The sequence below is a fragment of the Onychostoma macrolepis genome, chromosome 03 (genome assembly GCF_012432095.1).
Source record: "Onychostoma macrolepis isolate SWU-2019 chromosome 03, ASM1243209v1, whole genome shotgun sequence".
In the NCBI taxonomy this organism is placed as follows: domain Eukaryota; kingdom Metazoa; phylum Chordata; class Actinopteri; order Cypriniformes; family Cyprinidae; genus Onychostoma; species Onychostoma macrolepis.
This window is the reverse complement of record NC_081157.1, coordinates 5,125,852-5,143,213: the sequence shown is the minus strand read 5'-3', so window position 1 is coordinate 5,143,213 and position 17,362 is coordinate 5,125,852. Positions and strand designations below refer to the sequence as shown.

The following is a 17,362-nucleotide window of genomic DNA, read 5'->3' as shown; positions in this document are numbered from 1 at the left end:
ATGAGCAGAGCTGGTTTCCTTCAAACATGATGCTTGGAGTTGAGGTTCATCAGACCAGAGAATCTTGTTTTGCAAGTTCCAAGTGTGTTTTCATGTGTCTTCACTGAGGAGAGGATTGAGTTTGGCCACACCGGCATAAAGCCCAGATCGGTGGGGTGCTGCAGTGATGTTTTTGTCTCATCTCCACATATGATCATGGAGCTCAACTACAGTGACCATCAGGTTCTTGCTCACCAAGTCAAGTCAAGTCACCTTTATTTATATGGTGCTTTTAACAATATAGATTGTGCCAAAGCAGCTTTACAGTATTAAATAGGAAAAATAGTGTGTTATAATGCAAAAAAGACAACAGTAAACACTCAATTTTCCAGTTAAGGTCAGTTAATCATTGATTCAGTGATGTCATCGTTCAGCTTAGTTTAGTTTAAATAGTATCTGTGCAATCAAGTCGATGATATCGCTGGAAATGAAGTGTCCCCAACTAAGCAAGCCAGGGGAGGGTTAAGCTGTGCTTTTGTTGGCTACCACAGTAATGGCAATAAGCAAAAGTATTCCCTTTAAGTACTTGTTTTGCGCACCAGAAAACCTGTCATGTTCGGCGCTGTATGCATGGCTTGCAGCACTTAAGTTAAGAGTGTGAAATAATAAAATATGTTAAAACGTGTGCTCTTATCATTTTGTGGACAAAATCCCATGAACTTCGCCCCGATCGGGAGCTGTTTATGCACATGTGCGCTCATCTGTTTTCAAGGCAGTTAATCTCACGTCTCTTCATGTCATCTTCCCACTCATTAAACTATGACAGGTCCTTTACTGCAAAAACACGGTCACTGCGACACTGTAAAGCAGTGGTTCTCAAATGGGGGTACTGCAGGGGGTACGTGAGAGAAAATGGAAACTGACATTTATGAATAAATCAAAGAAAATAGGTTATTGTATTTTATATGAAATTAGGACTACACAAAGATGCATTAAAATAACGTCATAAATTTAAAATGCATTTCAGTTTATTAGAATTATTTATTGAGACCCGCATTTGGAATCAGGAGCATTGTATGCATGCAAAATAATAAAAGTGACTTGACATACGGCCAAGTATGGTGACCCATACTCGGAATTCGTGCTCTGCATTTAACCCATCCAAAGTGCACACACACACCCCCGTAGCAGTGGGCAGCAGTTGGGGGTTCGGTGCCTTGCTCAAGGGCACCTCAGTCGTGGTATTGAGAGCGCTGGACATTCACTCCCCCCACCTACAATCCCCGCCGGACCTGAGACTTGAACCCACGACCTTTGGCTTACAAGTCTGACTCTCTAACCATTAGGCCACGACTTCCTCTGACAGAAGACAAACATGCTAAAAAAAAAACAGAGCCTCAAAAATACCACCAGTTTCGTGATGAATACATAGGGATGGGATTTACATCTACTTCACACAACCCTCCCTCAGCACTGTGGTTTTTAATGCGGTGAGCTGTTAGCTAACAGCACAATGAAGCCATCTCATCTTCAATGGCATTTCCGGACTAAACACCCACATCAGGTCAGAACTGACTGGAGTTTTTCAGAAGAAAATTTCTTGAAATTACATCATACCAAAAGAACATGAAAAAAGCATTCGTCTGCTGTGTTTTTACTTTTGGCGAAAGCTAAAAAGCCATTTAGCCTGGTTGAGGAACCGATCATTCCTGCGATGGCTAATCTCCAGGACAAAACGAAACGCATCCGTCAAAGGTGTACTGAAAAAATCCTGGGAACATTATGAGACCATTTCTACAAGTTTTGGGGCAAGAAATACAGGATTACATCGGTAACACTTTAGAACAAGTAACACTTGTTAACTATTAACTACGACTTTTCCCTCAATAAACTCTTAATAGTTAGTGCGGTAGTTGTTGAGTTTAGGTATTGGGTAGGATTAGGGATGTAGAATAAGGTCATGTAGAATAAGGCATTAATATGTGCTTAATTACTACTAATAAATGGCTAATATTCTAGTAATATGCATGCTAATTAGCAACTAATAGGTGTAACCATAAAAAATAAAGTGTTACCATTACATCAATTACAGTATAGCAACAGTCTCAATGAAACAGTAGACATTTATAGGAAACGAAGGGAAGGAAAAATCAGACCTTGGCTGAGAATAGATCATAAGGCATTTTTAACTTCAAACCGTTGAGTCCTCTATAATACTGCTTTCTCCAGTCAAAAGAACCAGGAGAGAAAGAATTGCACAGATCATGCACCGTTTACAAGCAATGATTATAAATTGAGATTATTATCAAAAAGTTAACACCTCAATAATCTAATTGTTTCTTGTAATTGGTTATTGTGATGTTTTAATCAGCTGTTAGGACTGTCATTCTGACGGCACCCATTCACATCCATTGATGAGCAAGTGATGCAATGCTACATTTCTCCAAATCTGTTCTGATGAAGAAACTAAATCATTTACATCATGGGTGGCCTGAAGGTAAGCACATTTTCATTTTTGGTGAACTGTTGCTTTAAGTTCAATCAGCATTTTAGGACATTTTAAGTGTTTTTGACATAATATATGATGACTTTCTTACAGAGCTGCTGGGTCGGAGGTGTGCTGTTTCCCGGATGATCTGGCCCTATATGCTCTCAGTTTTGGTGACATATTTCATCACTCTGTGTCTGTTTTACATATTTCTTTTTTAAATCCCTCGTCACCAAAAAAACTAAATGACTACTACATGTAATGCAATATAAAGCATGTACTTGACACATTTTTCTGTCCCTAGGTTGCACAGAATGTATGCTAATACAATACATAATATATGAAATGTTTTTAAACAGACTAAAGCTATACTGTATAGGTTTTTAGAAATGTTGACTACTAAATTCTACAGAATTCGGTGTTGTGCGATGTGGTATCCTCAAGACATGTTATTAAAATATTCATCTTTTTTTCTTATTAATTGATTTGGATAGGGGAGAGTTTGGATGTGACATTCGCTCTTATAAGATGATTACCTGTAACTATGGGTAGATGTGTACATCTCAAACCATCAGATCCATCCACACTGAAGCCCAGCAACTGACAATTATACGTTTCAACAGCTAGAGGGCAGTTACACACAGTGTAGTAAAAGAAGTGTGTGACCCTGGACCACAAAACCAGTCATGAGATTTCTGCATCATCTGAAAGCTGAATAAATAATCTTTCCATTGATGTATGGTTTGTTGGACAATATTTGTCTGAGATACAACTATTTGAAAATCTGGAATCTGAGGGTGCAAAAAAATCTAAATATTGAGAAAATCTCCTTTAAAGTTGTTCAAATGAAGTTCTTAGCAATGCATATTACTAATCAAAAATGAAGTTTTGATATATTTACGGTAGGAAATTTACTAAATATCTTCGTGGAACATGATCTTTACTTAATATCCTAATGATTTTTGGCATAAAAGAACAGTGAGATGAAATTCATGTGGATAGCATAGCTCTATTAATTTGTTAAAACATTTGATGTGCAGTAGGCTATTTGAGTTGATATCGAAACCTCTGACTGTTGGAGGCTTTTCATTATTCAATTCTTTCTAACTGGGAAGCAGTAGACTTAAATTCTCCGTTTGCTTACCATTTAATCTCATTCTTGTCTATGAGAAGCAACTGATATATTACAGTTTTCTTGTGATTTCTCTTCAGCTATTTTTTTTTCAGGGCACACCACGACTGCATCATATACGGCGGGACTGATGCTCAGCTCTGCAGTGTCTTGCTCAACATACAGCCTGACCTCGCATGCTGAAACTCAACAGCACACTCACATTACAGAGCTATATGCCCGGCCACTGAGTGTCTCTCTCATATCTACACTGTTTTGTTAATGTAATAATAAAGAACATTTCCAGAGACTGTCCCTGCTGAGTTTGCATACTGGTCGAGTCTGGTTTGTGCAAGGAAAGTCTGCTGGTTAAGCAAGATAAGAATCCCAGTTTGGGACACCAGCATATTAGAATTGCATTGTGGGGACCAGCATCCAAAACACAACATATGCTGATTTGTTCATCAGGGATGTGTTAAGAGTATTATCCCAGACTGTCTGAATAACCTTCGCCTTGTTAAATTTATTGATGTATGGCTGTTCCTGTCATGTTTAAATGCATGGCCACCACGTGTAATTTACTGTATGGCATGCTGTACGACTGGTCGATATAGTCGTGTTGGTGTTTTGTTTCAAATCATGACCCTCCACTTTCACCTAACCCCAAGGTTAAGTAACAAATAGTTTCATTATTTGCAAAACATCTTATTCTGGCCAAAAGATTTTGTTTGTCAATTACTATACTGTCTGCTTTCTGATGTGATGGGCAGGTAAATCTGAAAGTTCACACAGATCATGTGAGACGCAGGCAGTGGAATGGGGTAAAGTGTGGTTTTTAAAAGTTGAACTTTCTTTTTTACACATCCATCTAAGGTGTTTACATAGAAAAACAGCAAGCATTGTAATGGAAAAACACATTCTGTGTGAATGGCCCCTAAGGGTCTAAGATTTGATGCCACTGATCTTGTTGGTTAAAATATGGAGCCCCTGCAATCATCACAGACAGCTTGGTACAATTTATATGATTCTCTGTGAAAAACAAAACAAAAAAAGCGAAAAGGAATTGTCCTTATTCATTTTGTTGCATTGTGTTTTAGGGTTAATGGAATTGTCTGTATCGATGATGTCCTTACCTTTTATTTTTACAGTGCTGTCTGATACCATTCAAGTTGACAAAATCTGTAATCAAGCGCAAATGCACATGTATTTTATTTCTACAAGCATCCAGTACAAGGTCTGCAGTATTAATGATTTTTCATAGAGGTATTAGAGGTTAATAGTTTTACAGTTCAGACTTTATAATGATAAACGTTACAATCAAATCATGTTCATTATAATTTTACAGATAATTGTCATTCTGATTAAGAAATGCAACATATAATTCAATATAGATTCCCTCACACTTAAAATTTGTTGAAACAACTTCAAAATTAAACAAGGTCTGCCTGTAGATCAGCTGTGACATCCAGCACAAAGGTTTGCAGAATTATAAGTATTGGAAATGATTATTGTTTTATAATTCTGACAGGAAATATTACAGTGATTATAAGTGTAATGAAATTATAATAATCTGCATAAAACATCACTTAAAATAGGTTCCCTAAAAAATGTTTGCAATGGCTCGGTGAGGCGTTATCTTTATGTAACCCATGTCTGCTTTAGTCATTATTATTGAAACACCTGAAATGTTGCTCCATACAGGTTTTCCAACTCTTCCTCTAAATCAGACACACTCATTCTCTCAATAGTGGAGTTATCGTCATTGGTTCCAATGACTCCCCAGGAGTCCGAGCATCTGTTATTCTGGTCTAAGCAGCAGTATGCGGTCCAGAAATGACTAGGCACGTTCACTCTGTTGTTTAAGTAACGAGTGCCTGGCACCACCCCTGTCACAATGTAGACTGGTTGCAAATAACATCCCCTTTCTAGATATTCTGCCAGTGATTTTTCTACATCCCACCACCAAACACTGTTAAAGTAAGGGGCTTGTGGAGCAGCGTTGGTGAGCGTGAAGGTGGCACGAGCACATCTCTGTGAGTTTGCCAGGTAGACCGGTGCCAGATGACCTTTGTGGTATCCAGAGCGGTAATAATCTCTATTCAGAGCTTGACGGGCTCCGCGCACTAGTATATCCACAGACCCCTCAGATGCCACGTTTGGTCCTCCATTATTATCATCAATCTGCAGTATTATATCAAGAGAAAGATATGTTTGAGAATGCTACAAATAAGAAAACAAAACAAACGTAGTTCATAGGCAGAATTCAGAATGAATTTAGATAATAATATAATAATGTTTATGATTAAATAACAATGTTTCACTTACTTGAGGTTCAATGTACCAACTAGTGTGTCTTCTACAGTGCTTTATCCCTTCAAACCTGTAGGCTGAGTACACAGGGGTCTTGTTAAACGTGTCATAAAATGTGGCATAATAATCAACATAACTGTGCATTTGGCAGAGCTGCCTGTACTGTTGTCCGGGAAATCTTGTGGGTGATCTTTCATTTGCAAAGAATTGGCCACATTCTGTCTCAAAATCGCGCACGACTCTGGCTGAACCGGCGGAGAGAAGCGACAGCATCAGCACATGAAGAAGCAGCGTCATGATGAAGCGGATGAGAGATGAAGAAATCAAGTTCTCTGCAAGGGTTTTGATCAGTTTTACTGGTAGTCCACTGTATGAAGAGACAATGCATCCATTATAATGATACACATCCCATTTCTTTCTCCACTGTTTACTTTCACTTAAAACATAACCGACTGTTTTCTCGAGGATACTCTCCAAGACGGGTATTTTGACACAGTTTTGCATGTATTTATCGGTACAAGAGCAAGATGAGGCAAATTATGTTTAATGTCACTACTGATGAGGATTGTGTGATCTTTAAATAATATTTGAAGGGTACCTAAAGTATTGTTCCACTTTAGCACAATCGAATATACTTCAGTATATCTCTAGTTGGACTTCAGCACAATTAAAATCCATAACTAGTTGTTCCAATTTAGCAGACTTTAAATGTACCAGTTTAGTGTACTAAAAGTACAACTGCAGGGTATTTTTGTATTAACTACATAATACGTAAATGTATGATATAAATGTATTTTAAATACATTTTAGTATATTTATTGTTCACTAAGGTAGTAAAGAACTAACAGTCTGTTACTCACCACTTTAATAGTGTGTGCATGTGTGTTCTTCAAAAGAAGCTTGTTTTCTCGATGTCCTCCTTTACTGACATGTATATGCCCTCTTCATGCAGTGAAATGTGCATTCTCAACCATCTTCTTGTTAGTAGTTCAACTAAAATGTGTGGGGAAGTAAAACCATTCAGCTTCCTTCTCCGTGCTTCTCTTTTCCTAGAAGTTCAGTGCAGTAGTTGTGCGTTAGCTTAATTAAAAATAGACGCTCATACACTTCTGCTCACTCACCCCTGCCAGATATCAATCATTTTAACAATTTCTTTTTCTTAATTTAGCACTGTCCTGATTAAGCTTATTCACAATAACAGATGTTTACATGTAGTCCTCAGCTCTTGATGCAGATTTCCTTCAGGAGCATTAGTAGATGACGGGATGCACTCTTTGTAATAGTTGTGTGTGTGTGTGTGAGCCTCTCGATTGGTCTAAAGTCCTGTAAATGAAACCAAAAGAAATGTGCAGGATCCTGGAGGATTGTTTCTTTCTGCTCAGGACAAAAAAGAGACTCGTGAAACACAAAACCGTTGTTGATCATCCATGTAACAAAACAGTATTAAAAATCAAGGGTGCGCTTGAACTTGAATTCAGTTATTATCTAAATGTAAACTTTTGATATATGTGAAACAGCATATTCAGGACAGTACTAAATGAAAAAAGAATGTGCAAATTTTATTTTAATTATTATTTTGTTAAAATTTGTAACATCTTGCATATTCTGTAAGGGGTATGTAAACTTATGAGGAAGAAAAGTCTTTGATTCAATATTGTTTAAACATACAAAATGAACGTCCTTCAAGACCCGTGCATTCATGAATGATTGTTTCATTCTCAGTAATACTGTAAACTCCATCTCTGCATGAGCCGCTTTATTTTCACATTCGTGTAATTGCCAACTTTTTTGTGGACAGATGATTACATTATAAACTTCAGTCCTCAAGAAACAGCTGATCGTGTACTACAACAACAATAAGAGATTTCATCTGATTCGGTCCCTGGAGAATCAAAACAGAAGGACTTCATCAGGTCTATTACAGAAACAACACCTAGTAAGATATGTGATTATATTATAAAGTCAATTAAATAAAAGCACATAGTATTCTTGTTCTCAGTTGACTGCCAATGAAACCTCAGAAGAAGAAGAAGAGGACTTTTATTTTGGCGCGGCGGCGTGACTGACGTCATAGGGCTGCGTCCGTGGTTCGCCTGAAGAAAGGTTTGTGTTTTCAGTCTTAAACAGATTTATTGTAGAGTATTCGCAAACCTGTGTGAACGGAGGAATCGTTTATATTATTATAGTAAGTACGAGTTCTCTCTGCGGTGTAGTGATAGAAAACAGCCTGCTTTTCTAAACTTTTGGAGTCGATTGAATCAAATGATTGACTGTCTGAGAGTCAGAATAACAACAAACACTCTTCTCTCCCGAATCAACACCTCCTACAATACCGAGTCTAATCACTGAGCCTCCTGTTTATCTGCTCTCTTCTGTTCGTGTGTACAGCTCGTCTAATCATGTCACTAATGAACTGAGGTGTAGTTAGTGTCTCTGTTAATGAGTCTCGTGTCAAACACACAGATAACACTGCTGGAGGAGCATGGCGTGTATTAAAGAGGAGCCTGAAGACCCCGGGGCCGCAGAGACAGGTTGGCTTTCATCCTCACACACCACTGAAGACCGTCTTCATTTACCTCACTACTGGTTGCCTAGTAACGGCGTTGTTGACAGCGAATCAGGTCTCTTGCCGCTAAACACAAACATTTTGGAGACGCCCCTTTCCATGCCTCGTTGTTGAATGTCTGTCCCTGTATGTTCAGATAGAACAGGACAGTCGCTAACAGCAACTCACTGCCGTCTTCTTTCCTATTGGCTGTCGCTCTTCATTGGCATGCATTTGAGAGAATAGGCTTGTTCGACTTCATGCGGTGCCGCAAAGATGAATGCAAAAGCAAAAGCAATGCATTCTGGTTAGAACATTTAGATCAGACTACCGCGAGACCCGCCGCCGAGGCCAGGCTCATCGCTCAGACTCTGATGACCAGTAATTAGTGGTGCAACAGCGCGTACATATATATTTGATGCGTAGTGTGGATGCAGATGGCTGTGCATTTATGTTTTTAACTCCATAAGAGTGAAATGAAAGGGTCTGAAACCGAAGCTGTGCTGTCTGACCACGCCCCCTTCTGTAGCAGTTTTCAGCCCCTGTCAAATCAGTGTCATTCTCCCCAAATTCAGTGTTCCGTTTTACATTTCTGGGTTCCGTTTTTTAGTGGTTCAATTATATTATATTAATCAAAAACCATGTCTAATCAATTGAAATCATGAAACTTATACAATTTCACACCAATTTATTAAAAGTTTAACAAAAATTACATGTTTAGGACCCTATGAAATGTTGTTGTTTTTTTTCACGTTTTATCAAATTCTGTTTTAGCATGTCTAATTATTTGAATGCATACTTAATTTATTCAATTTTTTTCTGAAAATAGCCTTACAAAATGTTTTTCCCCCCTCAAAAGCTCTGTTGTGTATTTAAACTTTGAAGGCATAAAACATAAATTGTATTTATCTTTTAATTATTGAAAATTAAGCAATTAGATCTGAACCAGACTGGAAAACTGTGGAAAGTGTGTGTGTGTAGAGGGGGAAAACAACCAATAAAACAGACCTACAACACACTCATTATACAGACCAATGAACATTGAAATATCTTTGAAACTTTTTTAAACGTTTGCTCTTCTTTGAATTTTCGGTCTGTCATTGTTTGCTGTGTGTCACGATAATCCGTCGTGTCATGATCAGACGCACCGCTGCATCAGTGCCTTTATTTGTGCGTATTTCATTTGAAGAAGACATGATATGTGAGCGTACGGTGCTGGTTCATGTTTGGAGGAGAGAGAATGGGAAATATACTCACAAAACTTGAAACACACTTGCTCCGGATATGATTATGATCCGCTTTCGGCGCAGAAACCGCTCTCTAATGAGCGCTCCACGCGTCGTTACTGTTAAATACACGGTCAGAGCTGAACTGACAGCACAGAAGCTCTTGCATCAGATTTGAATTCTCTGCTGTAAGATAACCTCATGCATAATACAGCGCAGTGATTGGATCATAAGAGTTTATTCTCATGAATAATACTGAGAAAACTGATGACGTACTCTCCAGCCACGGCAGCCAATCACCTCTGCAAATTAACGCATGTGCATCATTTCCCGTGACTTGCTCAAGCAGGTTTCTCAAGCTCAGGCTCAAGCATCACTGGCAGGTTCGTTCTGAGGAAAGCAAGCGTTTCTGTCTCTCGGCTGTCCGTCTGAAGCAGTAAGAAATTACTAGTCATCTAGTTTTTATATCAACTATGCATTCTGTTAGTTTTGCTATTTGGTATGTTTCGTCAGGCCACATAGAAATATAGTAGGGTGTTCGGTTCCAGGTTTTTTGGAACTCGATTTAGTGTGACTGTCCAAATTAGTCCAATTTAGGGGTGACATTACCTTTAAATGAGCAGCATTGTTTGCTATTGCCAATACTTAATTTCACAGAGGGGAAAGTCACGAAAAATAGCTGTGGTGGAATATTCTCTCAGAATTAAATAAAAGAATGTATTCTTTGATGAATTCATCACAATATCATGGTCAGGAGATTAAAAAATAAATACAATAGGCCTAAATACTAAAATAAATACAAATGTAGGCCTACACTTACTGATGTTTATTATGTGTTTAATGATTTAAGGTTAGTTTAATGATTGAATAGCCTATATGGAAAACCGACTGCATTAAACATAGGCTAACATTGCATAACATTATACAAAGCTGTTACAGAAGCATGTATAATTACAAACTGAATTTACTATTCCACACCTGTTTAATACTCCGTTTGCAGTGTTTTTTCTGTGCTGTTGAGCATTCACTCCATGCGTTAGCACCGCATTTTACCCGGGGTTATGAAACCCTGCTCCGGAGCAGGGTTAGCACCGCATTTGTGGTGTAAACCCCGCATTGCGGTGCTAAGTTTGTTCAGTGTGAAACAGAGCGGTGTTTGCTTGTTGCTGCTGGACGCTTGGCAACAGACAGCCAATCAGAAACTGAGCAGCGAGGCTTGTGTCACGGCAGTAACAGGAAACGCACGTTGTGTAAACTGCAGCCGGTGAGAAGAAAAATCAAAAGACGGAAAGCTTGTGAACTGGAGCGAATAGGAGACGGTATTATTCTTACGCAAATGTACAAGTAACGTATCTCCACACTTAAAAGAAATTCAAAGAAATATTCACATACTTTGCTCCTTGTTTTCTTTCTTTTGTACTTTTGTCTTTGTTTTCTTGCCTTTGTGCGTCATGAGGCCGTTCACATGTCGCGCCTAAAAACGCTAAGCGCGCCGCTTTCTCCTTCTTTCCAAAGCGCTGTAGCTGGCGCTCCCATGGCGTCTGCCGTTGCTGAGCAGCCATGACCTGCGCTCTTCATGAAGACGCAGAAGTTACAGCAAAGGATAAATGCTGTTCGTCCAATCAGAGACAGTGACACCGCAAATATGCAAATAAGAACGTTAACCGGGGTTTAGGAATGTACCGTGTGAAACGTCTGTTAATGAATACCCAGGGTTAACCGTTAACCCCAGGCACAGTATGAGCAGTGTGAAACGTGATTACAGATAACCCAGCATTCCGCTTATCTGGGGTTAACAATTTCAAGTGTGAAAAGCCCTTTAGAGTGGGCGGGATTATTCACGTGTCGTTATAGTTACGCCGCCTCTACTGCTGTGACTCCTGAAAAACATTTTAATTCCACGTCGCTCCATCATGCTCTCGCTGGATCCGCTCCTCGGCTATCAACGAGAGGACAGTCTGTACTTCCTCAACAGACAACGGATCAGCCATTTTTTGTTTGTTTAAAGAAAGCGGTGCGCTCATTCAAAACAGTTGCGTTCGATCCTTCGCTGGCTGCTGATTTAAATCTAGCGGGTCTGTTGTGTCTCGTGCCGCAAGTTCAATGACGCAGACAGTGACGATTTTCTCCAGCCGATCAGCAGAGTTTACATGTCACGTTTTAGTAACGGTACGGTTCGCTTGGAACCTCGGCCGAGGTGGTACTAAAAAATGTACCAGGTACTGTACCCAGTGGAAAACCCCCCAAAAGTGAGCCGTACTGAACCGTACCGTGCCGTACCATGCAGTGGAAAAGCGCCATTAGATAAACATGGTAACCGATGGCACTCGTGGAGTTAGAGAACAAAGTTCTTTTTATAACCAGCAGGATTATTTGTAATGTAAATGCAAAAAAAACACAACGGCACGAGACTTTTCTCATTTAAAATTGCTAGTGCCTTTTAACGTAAGAAAAGTAGACTGTAGGCTGTTTACATGTTTTGCCACTTACCTGAGCATCTTAATATATAAACTTTTTATATAAATTAGTACAGAAGTGCAATGCATTTAGTAATATTGCGCTTAAACATGAATATGTCTATGAAAGATACTGGAAGTATTACTGTGTGAAAAGATAATCACTATGCTGAGAGAGAGAGGAAAAAACAATGTTTGAATTTTAAATCAAAATAATGGTGGTAAACAGCCGTGGATCATAGCTGAGCACTAAATAAAGCACACTGAGCCTGTGCTGCTTCTGCACCGCATATGAATCGCACACGGACTGCAATGCAAACGGATCATCGCTTAATTTCGTTCACTCCTTGCTGATATACAGCACTCAACTGCCATGCACTGGATTTGAGAATCCGTGAAGACATCAGCGATTTCGGACTCTTTTGGAGTCGACTCCCCATCCCTAAAATATAGAGATGAGTATCATCAGCATAACAGTGAAAGCTAACACCATGTCTCCTGATAATATCTCCCAAGGGTAACATGTAAAGCGTGAAAAATAACGATCCTAGTACTGAGCCTTGAGGTACTCCATACTGCACTTCTGATCGATATGATACCTCTTCATTCACTGCTACGAACTGATGGCGGTCAGATAAGTACGATTTGAACCATGCTAAGGCACTTCCACTAATGCCAACATATTGGGTCAAGTTGTGTTTTTTTTTAAATGAGAGGCTTAATAACAGCCAGTTTGAAGGTTTCTGGGACATATCCTTATGACAATGACAAGTTAATATTCAGAACAGGATCTATGACTTCTGGAAGCAGCTCTTTTAGTAGTTTAGATGGAATAGAGTCTAACATACATGTTGTTGGTTTAGATGATTTAACAAGTTTATAAAATTCTTAATTTCCTATAGAAGAGAGGAATTGTTCCTCAGGGGATCTATAGTGCACTATCTGATGCAATACTGTGGCTGACAGCTGCATGGTTACATGGAAAAGATGGAAAGATGGAAAAAGATTGTTATAATTTTTTTTTATTAGATTAAAAGTAACAACTTTCTTAGTGGTTTAAGGGACTCCTTTCCCTCAGCCATTAGACTTTTAAACGGGTAGCCAGAGAGGACTAGTCTCATCTGAATTGGACTGAATTTCTCCTCCTTTTGAACATTTGTTAATGTTACTGCTGCTATTATCATCAACAACTGCATCTCTATTTGCACATTTCTATTGTTACTTCTGCTGCTATTAGTATCATACAGTTGCATTCAATTTGCACTTTACTGTGCTATTGTTTTGCACATAAGTCAATATTGCAACATAACCAGTAATGTTACTACTGTTATTATTATATAATAGTAGCTGCATCTCAATTTGCACATTATTAATGTTACTACTGCTGCTAATACCTACAGTTGCATTCAATTTGAACGTTACTGTACTATTGTTTTTGCACATACATCAATATTGCAACATAAGTCAACATTGTACGGCATAGTTTTATTTTTTATTCTTTTTTTTTTAATAGTTTTTGCACTTGTCTTGGCATTCACTGTGGACAGCAAAGAAAGAATTTCATTGTACAGGAAAACTTATTTTTCCTCACTGTACACATGACAATAAATGCTTTGAATGTACTATTGAACATATTTATGGTTTTGATTATGTAGATTTTGATTCTTTAAATGTAAAAAAAAAGGTTTTTATTTCTGTGGCTTTGTCATTAAACTGGAGTAAACCTTTATTTGTCTTTTTGCCTTAGACATGATGCTGCTGAAAGAGGAACGTGAAGTACTGAATGAAATAGAAGAGAAAGTTCAAAATAAGAATCATTTCAAAACTGGAGGGACATCTTTTACAGACTGGAAAGACTTCCTCACGAGAAACAGCTCAGAAGACACTAACTAGGGGTTATTTCACCTGTTTTGAGTGTGGAATGAATTTCATTCACCCTGAAAGCCTTAGAATCCACATGGGAATTCACAATGGAGAAAATCCTTACACCTGCCAACATTGTGGACAGAGTTTCAGTGAACAAGAAAGCCTTAGAGTCCATATGGGAATTCACAAAGAAGAGAATCCTTACACCTGCCAACAGTGTGGAAAGAGTTATGCTCAAACTGCAAGCCTGAAAGTACACATGAGAATTCACACCGGAGAGAGAGCTTTTACCTGCCAAGAGTGTGGAAAGAGTTTCATTCAAAAAGAAACCCTTAAAAAGCACATGATCGTTCACACTGGACAGAAGCCTTTTGCATGCCAACAATGTGGAAAGAGTTTCACAACAGACCTAAACCTCAAGTATCACATGAACGTTCACACCGGAGAGAAGCCGTTTGAATGTGATCAGTGTGGAAAGAGATTTATTCGTAAAATAAGCCTTAATAATCACTTGAAGATTCACTCGGGAGAGAACTGCTTGGTATGTCAACAGTGTGGAAGACGTTTCACTGACAAAGCACATCTTAAAATCCACATGAGACTTCACACCGGAGAGAAGCCTTACACTTGCGCTCAGTGCGGAGAGAGCTTCACATATAAAAAAGCTCTCGACTCCCACATGATCAGTCACACTGGGAAGAGCCGTTTTACCTGCAAACTGTGCGGGAAGGTCTTCACAAACAAAGTTGGCCTCATGTATCACATGAACGTTCACACCGGAGAGAAGCCGTTCACCTGCGATCAGTGTGGAAAGAGTTTCATTCGTAAAACTAGCCTTAATAACCACTTGAAGATTCACTCGGGAGAGAACTGTTTTGTATGTCAACAGTGTGGAAGAGGTTTCACTGAAAAACAAAGTCTTAAAAACCACATGAGACTTCACACTGGAGAGAAGCCTTACACTTGCGCTCAGTGCGGAAAGAGTTTCACATATAAAACCGCTCTCGACTCCCACATGATCAGTCACACTGGAAAGAGCCCTTTCACCTGCAAACTGTGCGGGAAGGCCTTCACATGCAAAGTCAGCCTCATGTATCACATAAACGTTCACGCCGGAGAGAAGCCGTTCACCTGCGATCAGTGTGGAAAGAGTTTCACAGGTAAAGGTACCCTTGAGAGACACGTGAGGATTCACTCGAAAGAGAACTCTTTTATGTGTCACGAGTGCGGAATGACTTTCCATAAAATGATTCATCTTAAGAGGCATAGGAAAATTCACTCCCGAGTGAAACTCCTCGAATGCGACCTGTGCGGAAGGATTTTCCAATTCATTAAAACCTTTAAGAATCACATGAGGCATCACACCAGAGAGAAGCCTTTCCAGTGCCATCAGTGTGAGAGGAGCTTCGCGTATCTGCGACGCCTGAAACGCCATTTGCAAACGCATTCTGAAACGAAATTGCAGTGCTCTGAGTGTGGCAAGAGCTTCAGAAAAGGGAGCAATTTCAAAAACCATCTGCGCTTTCACTCTGGACAAAGGCCGTTTAAATGTGATCAGTGTAATAAAAGCTTTATTTTGCCATCACACGTACAGATACATATGAAAACTCATGCTTATGTGAAACCGTATTTGTGTTCAGTGTGTGGAAAGAGTTTCAAATGGCCTAGCAATCTCAAATGGCACAAGAAAATACGGATTTGTGTGAAATTAAGGCTACGTACACACCACAGGTGAATGTGGCCCAGATTAGATTTTTCTGGTCAAATGTAGAAAGTTTTTTTGGCCAGGCTGTTGAAGTGACCTTTAGATGTTGCCCATATCAGATATCAGGTCAGTGATTTGGTGATGTTCATTAGTTTTATTTGTATCCTTCATGCCATTATATTTTGTCTTGAGGCTTTTTATTTTCTTTTGTAATGTACATGTGAACACATCTCTTTTGCTATAGTTTTAAACACTAAGCAACTAATTTGTATTGAATAAAAAAAAAAAAAATATGTCTTGCTGTGAAATGCTGCAATTAATAAACAATTATAAATAACAGGACATAAACTGAATGCAATTATGAACACTGCACTCCATTATTTAATTAACATTTATGGAGAGAATGCACTCAAAATGCAAGCTTTTTCAAATATGGGACTGAATGTGGCTACAGGTGACATCTGGAAAGTTTCATCTTTGTCCATTTGTGCTCTGTCTCCCCAGAAGTTATAAGTGATAAAAATAAAAAATAAAAAAAGCGATTAACTGCGAGCCAGTTGAAATCGATTAATATATGTGACGATTCAAATCATTTAAGATGCTAAACAAATCGCGATTCAATTAGGGCTAGGAGTTTATATGAACGTATGTCTGAGGGGAACTTACTGTCTTTAGAGAAGTTTAGATGGTATTTTTTCTTCTCATCTTGCCTCTGTATAATGCATATTAAAGTTCATGAGTGCAGCGCTGCTTTGTTTACAGCGGAAGCCAAGGAAACGCTTAAAGCGCCACCTGCTGGCAGAGAGTGAATCTGCGTCTCATTCAGCTCGTCTGCTGTTTCTGTTTCATACAGATATTTTTTTTATGTATACAGTAGTTTCACAAAAGTGAAGACAGACCATTCTGTTTTTGCTTCAAATTTCAAAATTATACAATCTAATTTAGATTAAAAACTGCTCCTGTTGCATGTATGCAGCATCTTTGTTTGGATCATGATTAAAATGCAGTGGTTGCCTCTAATTTTAAATGGAAAGAGCACAGACAAAGCCTTAGTTTATTTATTTGAAGAGATTTCTTTTATTTGTGTTACTTAGTTGATTTGGAGCTTGTTTTAAAATTTCAATTTAGTGTTGTTATTTAGCAGAGGCTTTTATCCAAAGCAACTTACAAATGAGGAGAAGCAATCAAAACCAACAAAAGAGCAATAATATGCAAGTGCCATATTAGTATATTATTATAGTGTTATATTTCAATTTCACAAAGAAACGTGCTGCATTTTGTCCAACCAATAATAAAAGGACACCTTTAATTTATCATTTGTCTTGAATCTCATTTTGTAAAAAAAAAAAAAATTGTGAATCGAATCAAATCGTGAGTTGAGTGAATTGTTACATCCCTGAAAAAAAATGTCTTGGTTTATATTTAACCTATAATTGTGGGTATCTCTGAACGCCCCAGAGCAGGGGTAGGCAAGTTCAGTCCTAGAGAGCCGCTTTCCTGCAGAGTTTAGCTCCAACCCTGATCAAACACTCCTGAGCAAGCTAATCAATGTCTTCAGGATTACTAAGGCTAGTGAGATTTTTTTCAGGGTTGGAGCTAAACTCTGCAGGACAGCGGCTCTCTAGGACTAAACCCTGCCCCAGAGCATCTCCAGACAGCGAGTCTTGTATGCAATG

At 38.7% G+C, this 17,362-nt stretch overlaps 2 protein-coding genes across 4 annotated transcripts in view; one reads left to right on the top strand and one right to left on the bottom strand.

Moving 5' to 3' along the window:
• Nucleotides 1–17,100, top strand: part of LOC131537420 (gastrula zinc finger protein XlCGF57.1-like) — an 86,923-nt gene extending 69,823 nt beyond the window's left edge. The window contains exons 1-3 of one of the 3 annotated variants that reach the window (XM_058770806.1): nucleotides 7,904–7,991; nucleotides 8,352–8,419; nucleotides 13,863–17,100. In XM_058770806.1, the coding sequence (XP_058626789.1) occupies nucleotides 14,037–15,716 (1,680 nt within the window). In that variant the 5' untranslated portion in view covers nucleotides 7,904–7,991; nucleotides 8,352–8,419; nucleotides 13,863–14,036 and the 3' untranslated portion in view covers nucleotides 15,717–17,100. Of the gene's footprint in view, nucleotides 1–7,903; nucleotides 8,074–8,351; nucleotides 8,420–13,862 lie in introns of those variants that run through there. The other 2 variants (XM_058770807.1, XM_058770808.1) reach the window with 2 other exon arrangements.
• Nucleotides 4,759–7,162, bottom strand: LOC131537421 (endonuclease domain-containing 1 protein-like). The gene is made up of 3 exons (XM_058770810.1): nucleotides 6,749–7,162; nucleotides 5,904–6,255; nucleotides 4,759–5,759 (listed from the first exon to the last, which is right to left on the bottom strand). The coding sequence occupies exons 1-3, from the start codon at nucleotides 6,766–6,768 to the stop codon at nucleotides 5,247–5,249; spliced, it is 885 nt and encodes a 294-aa protein (XP_058626793.1). The 5' UTR covers nucleotides 6,769–7,162; the 3' UTR covers nucleotides 4,759–5,246.
• Nucleotides 17,101–17,362: the final 262 nt, after the last annotated feature.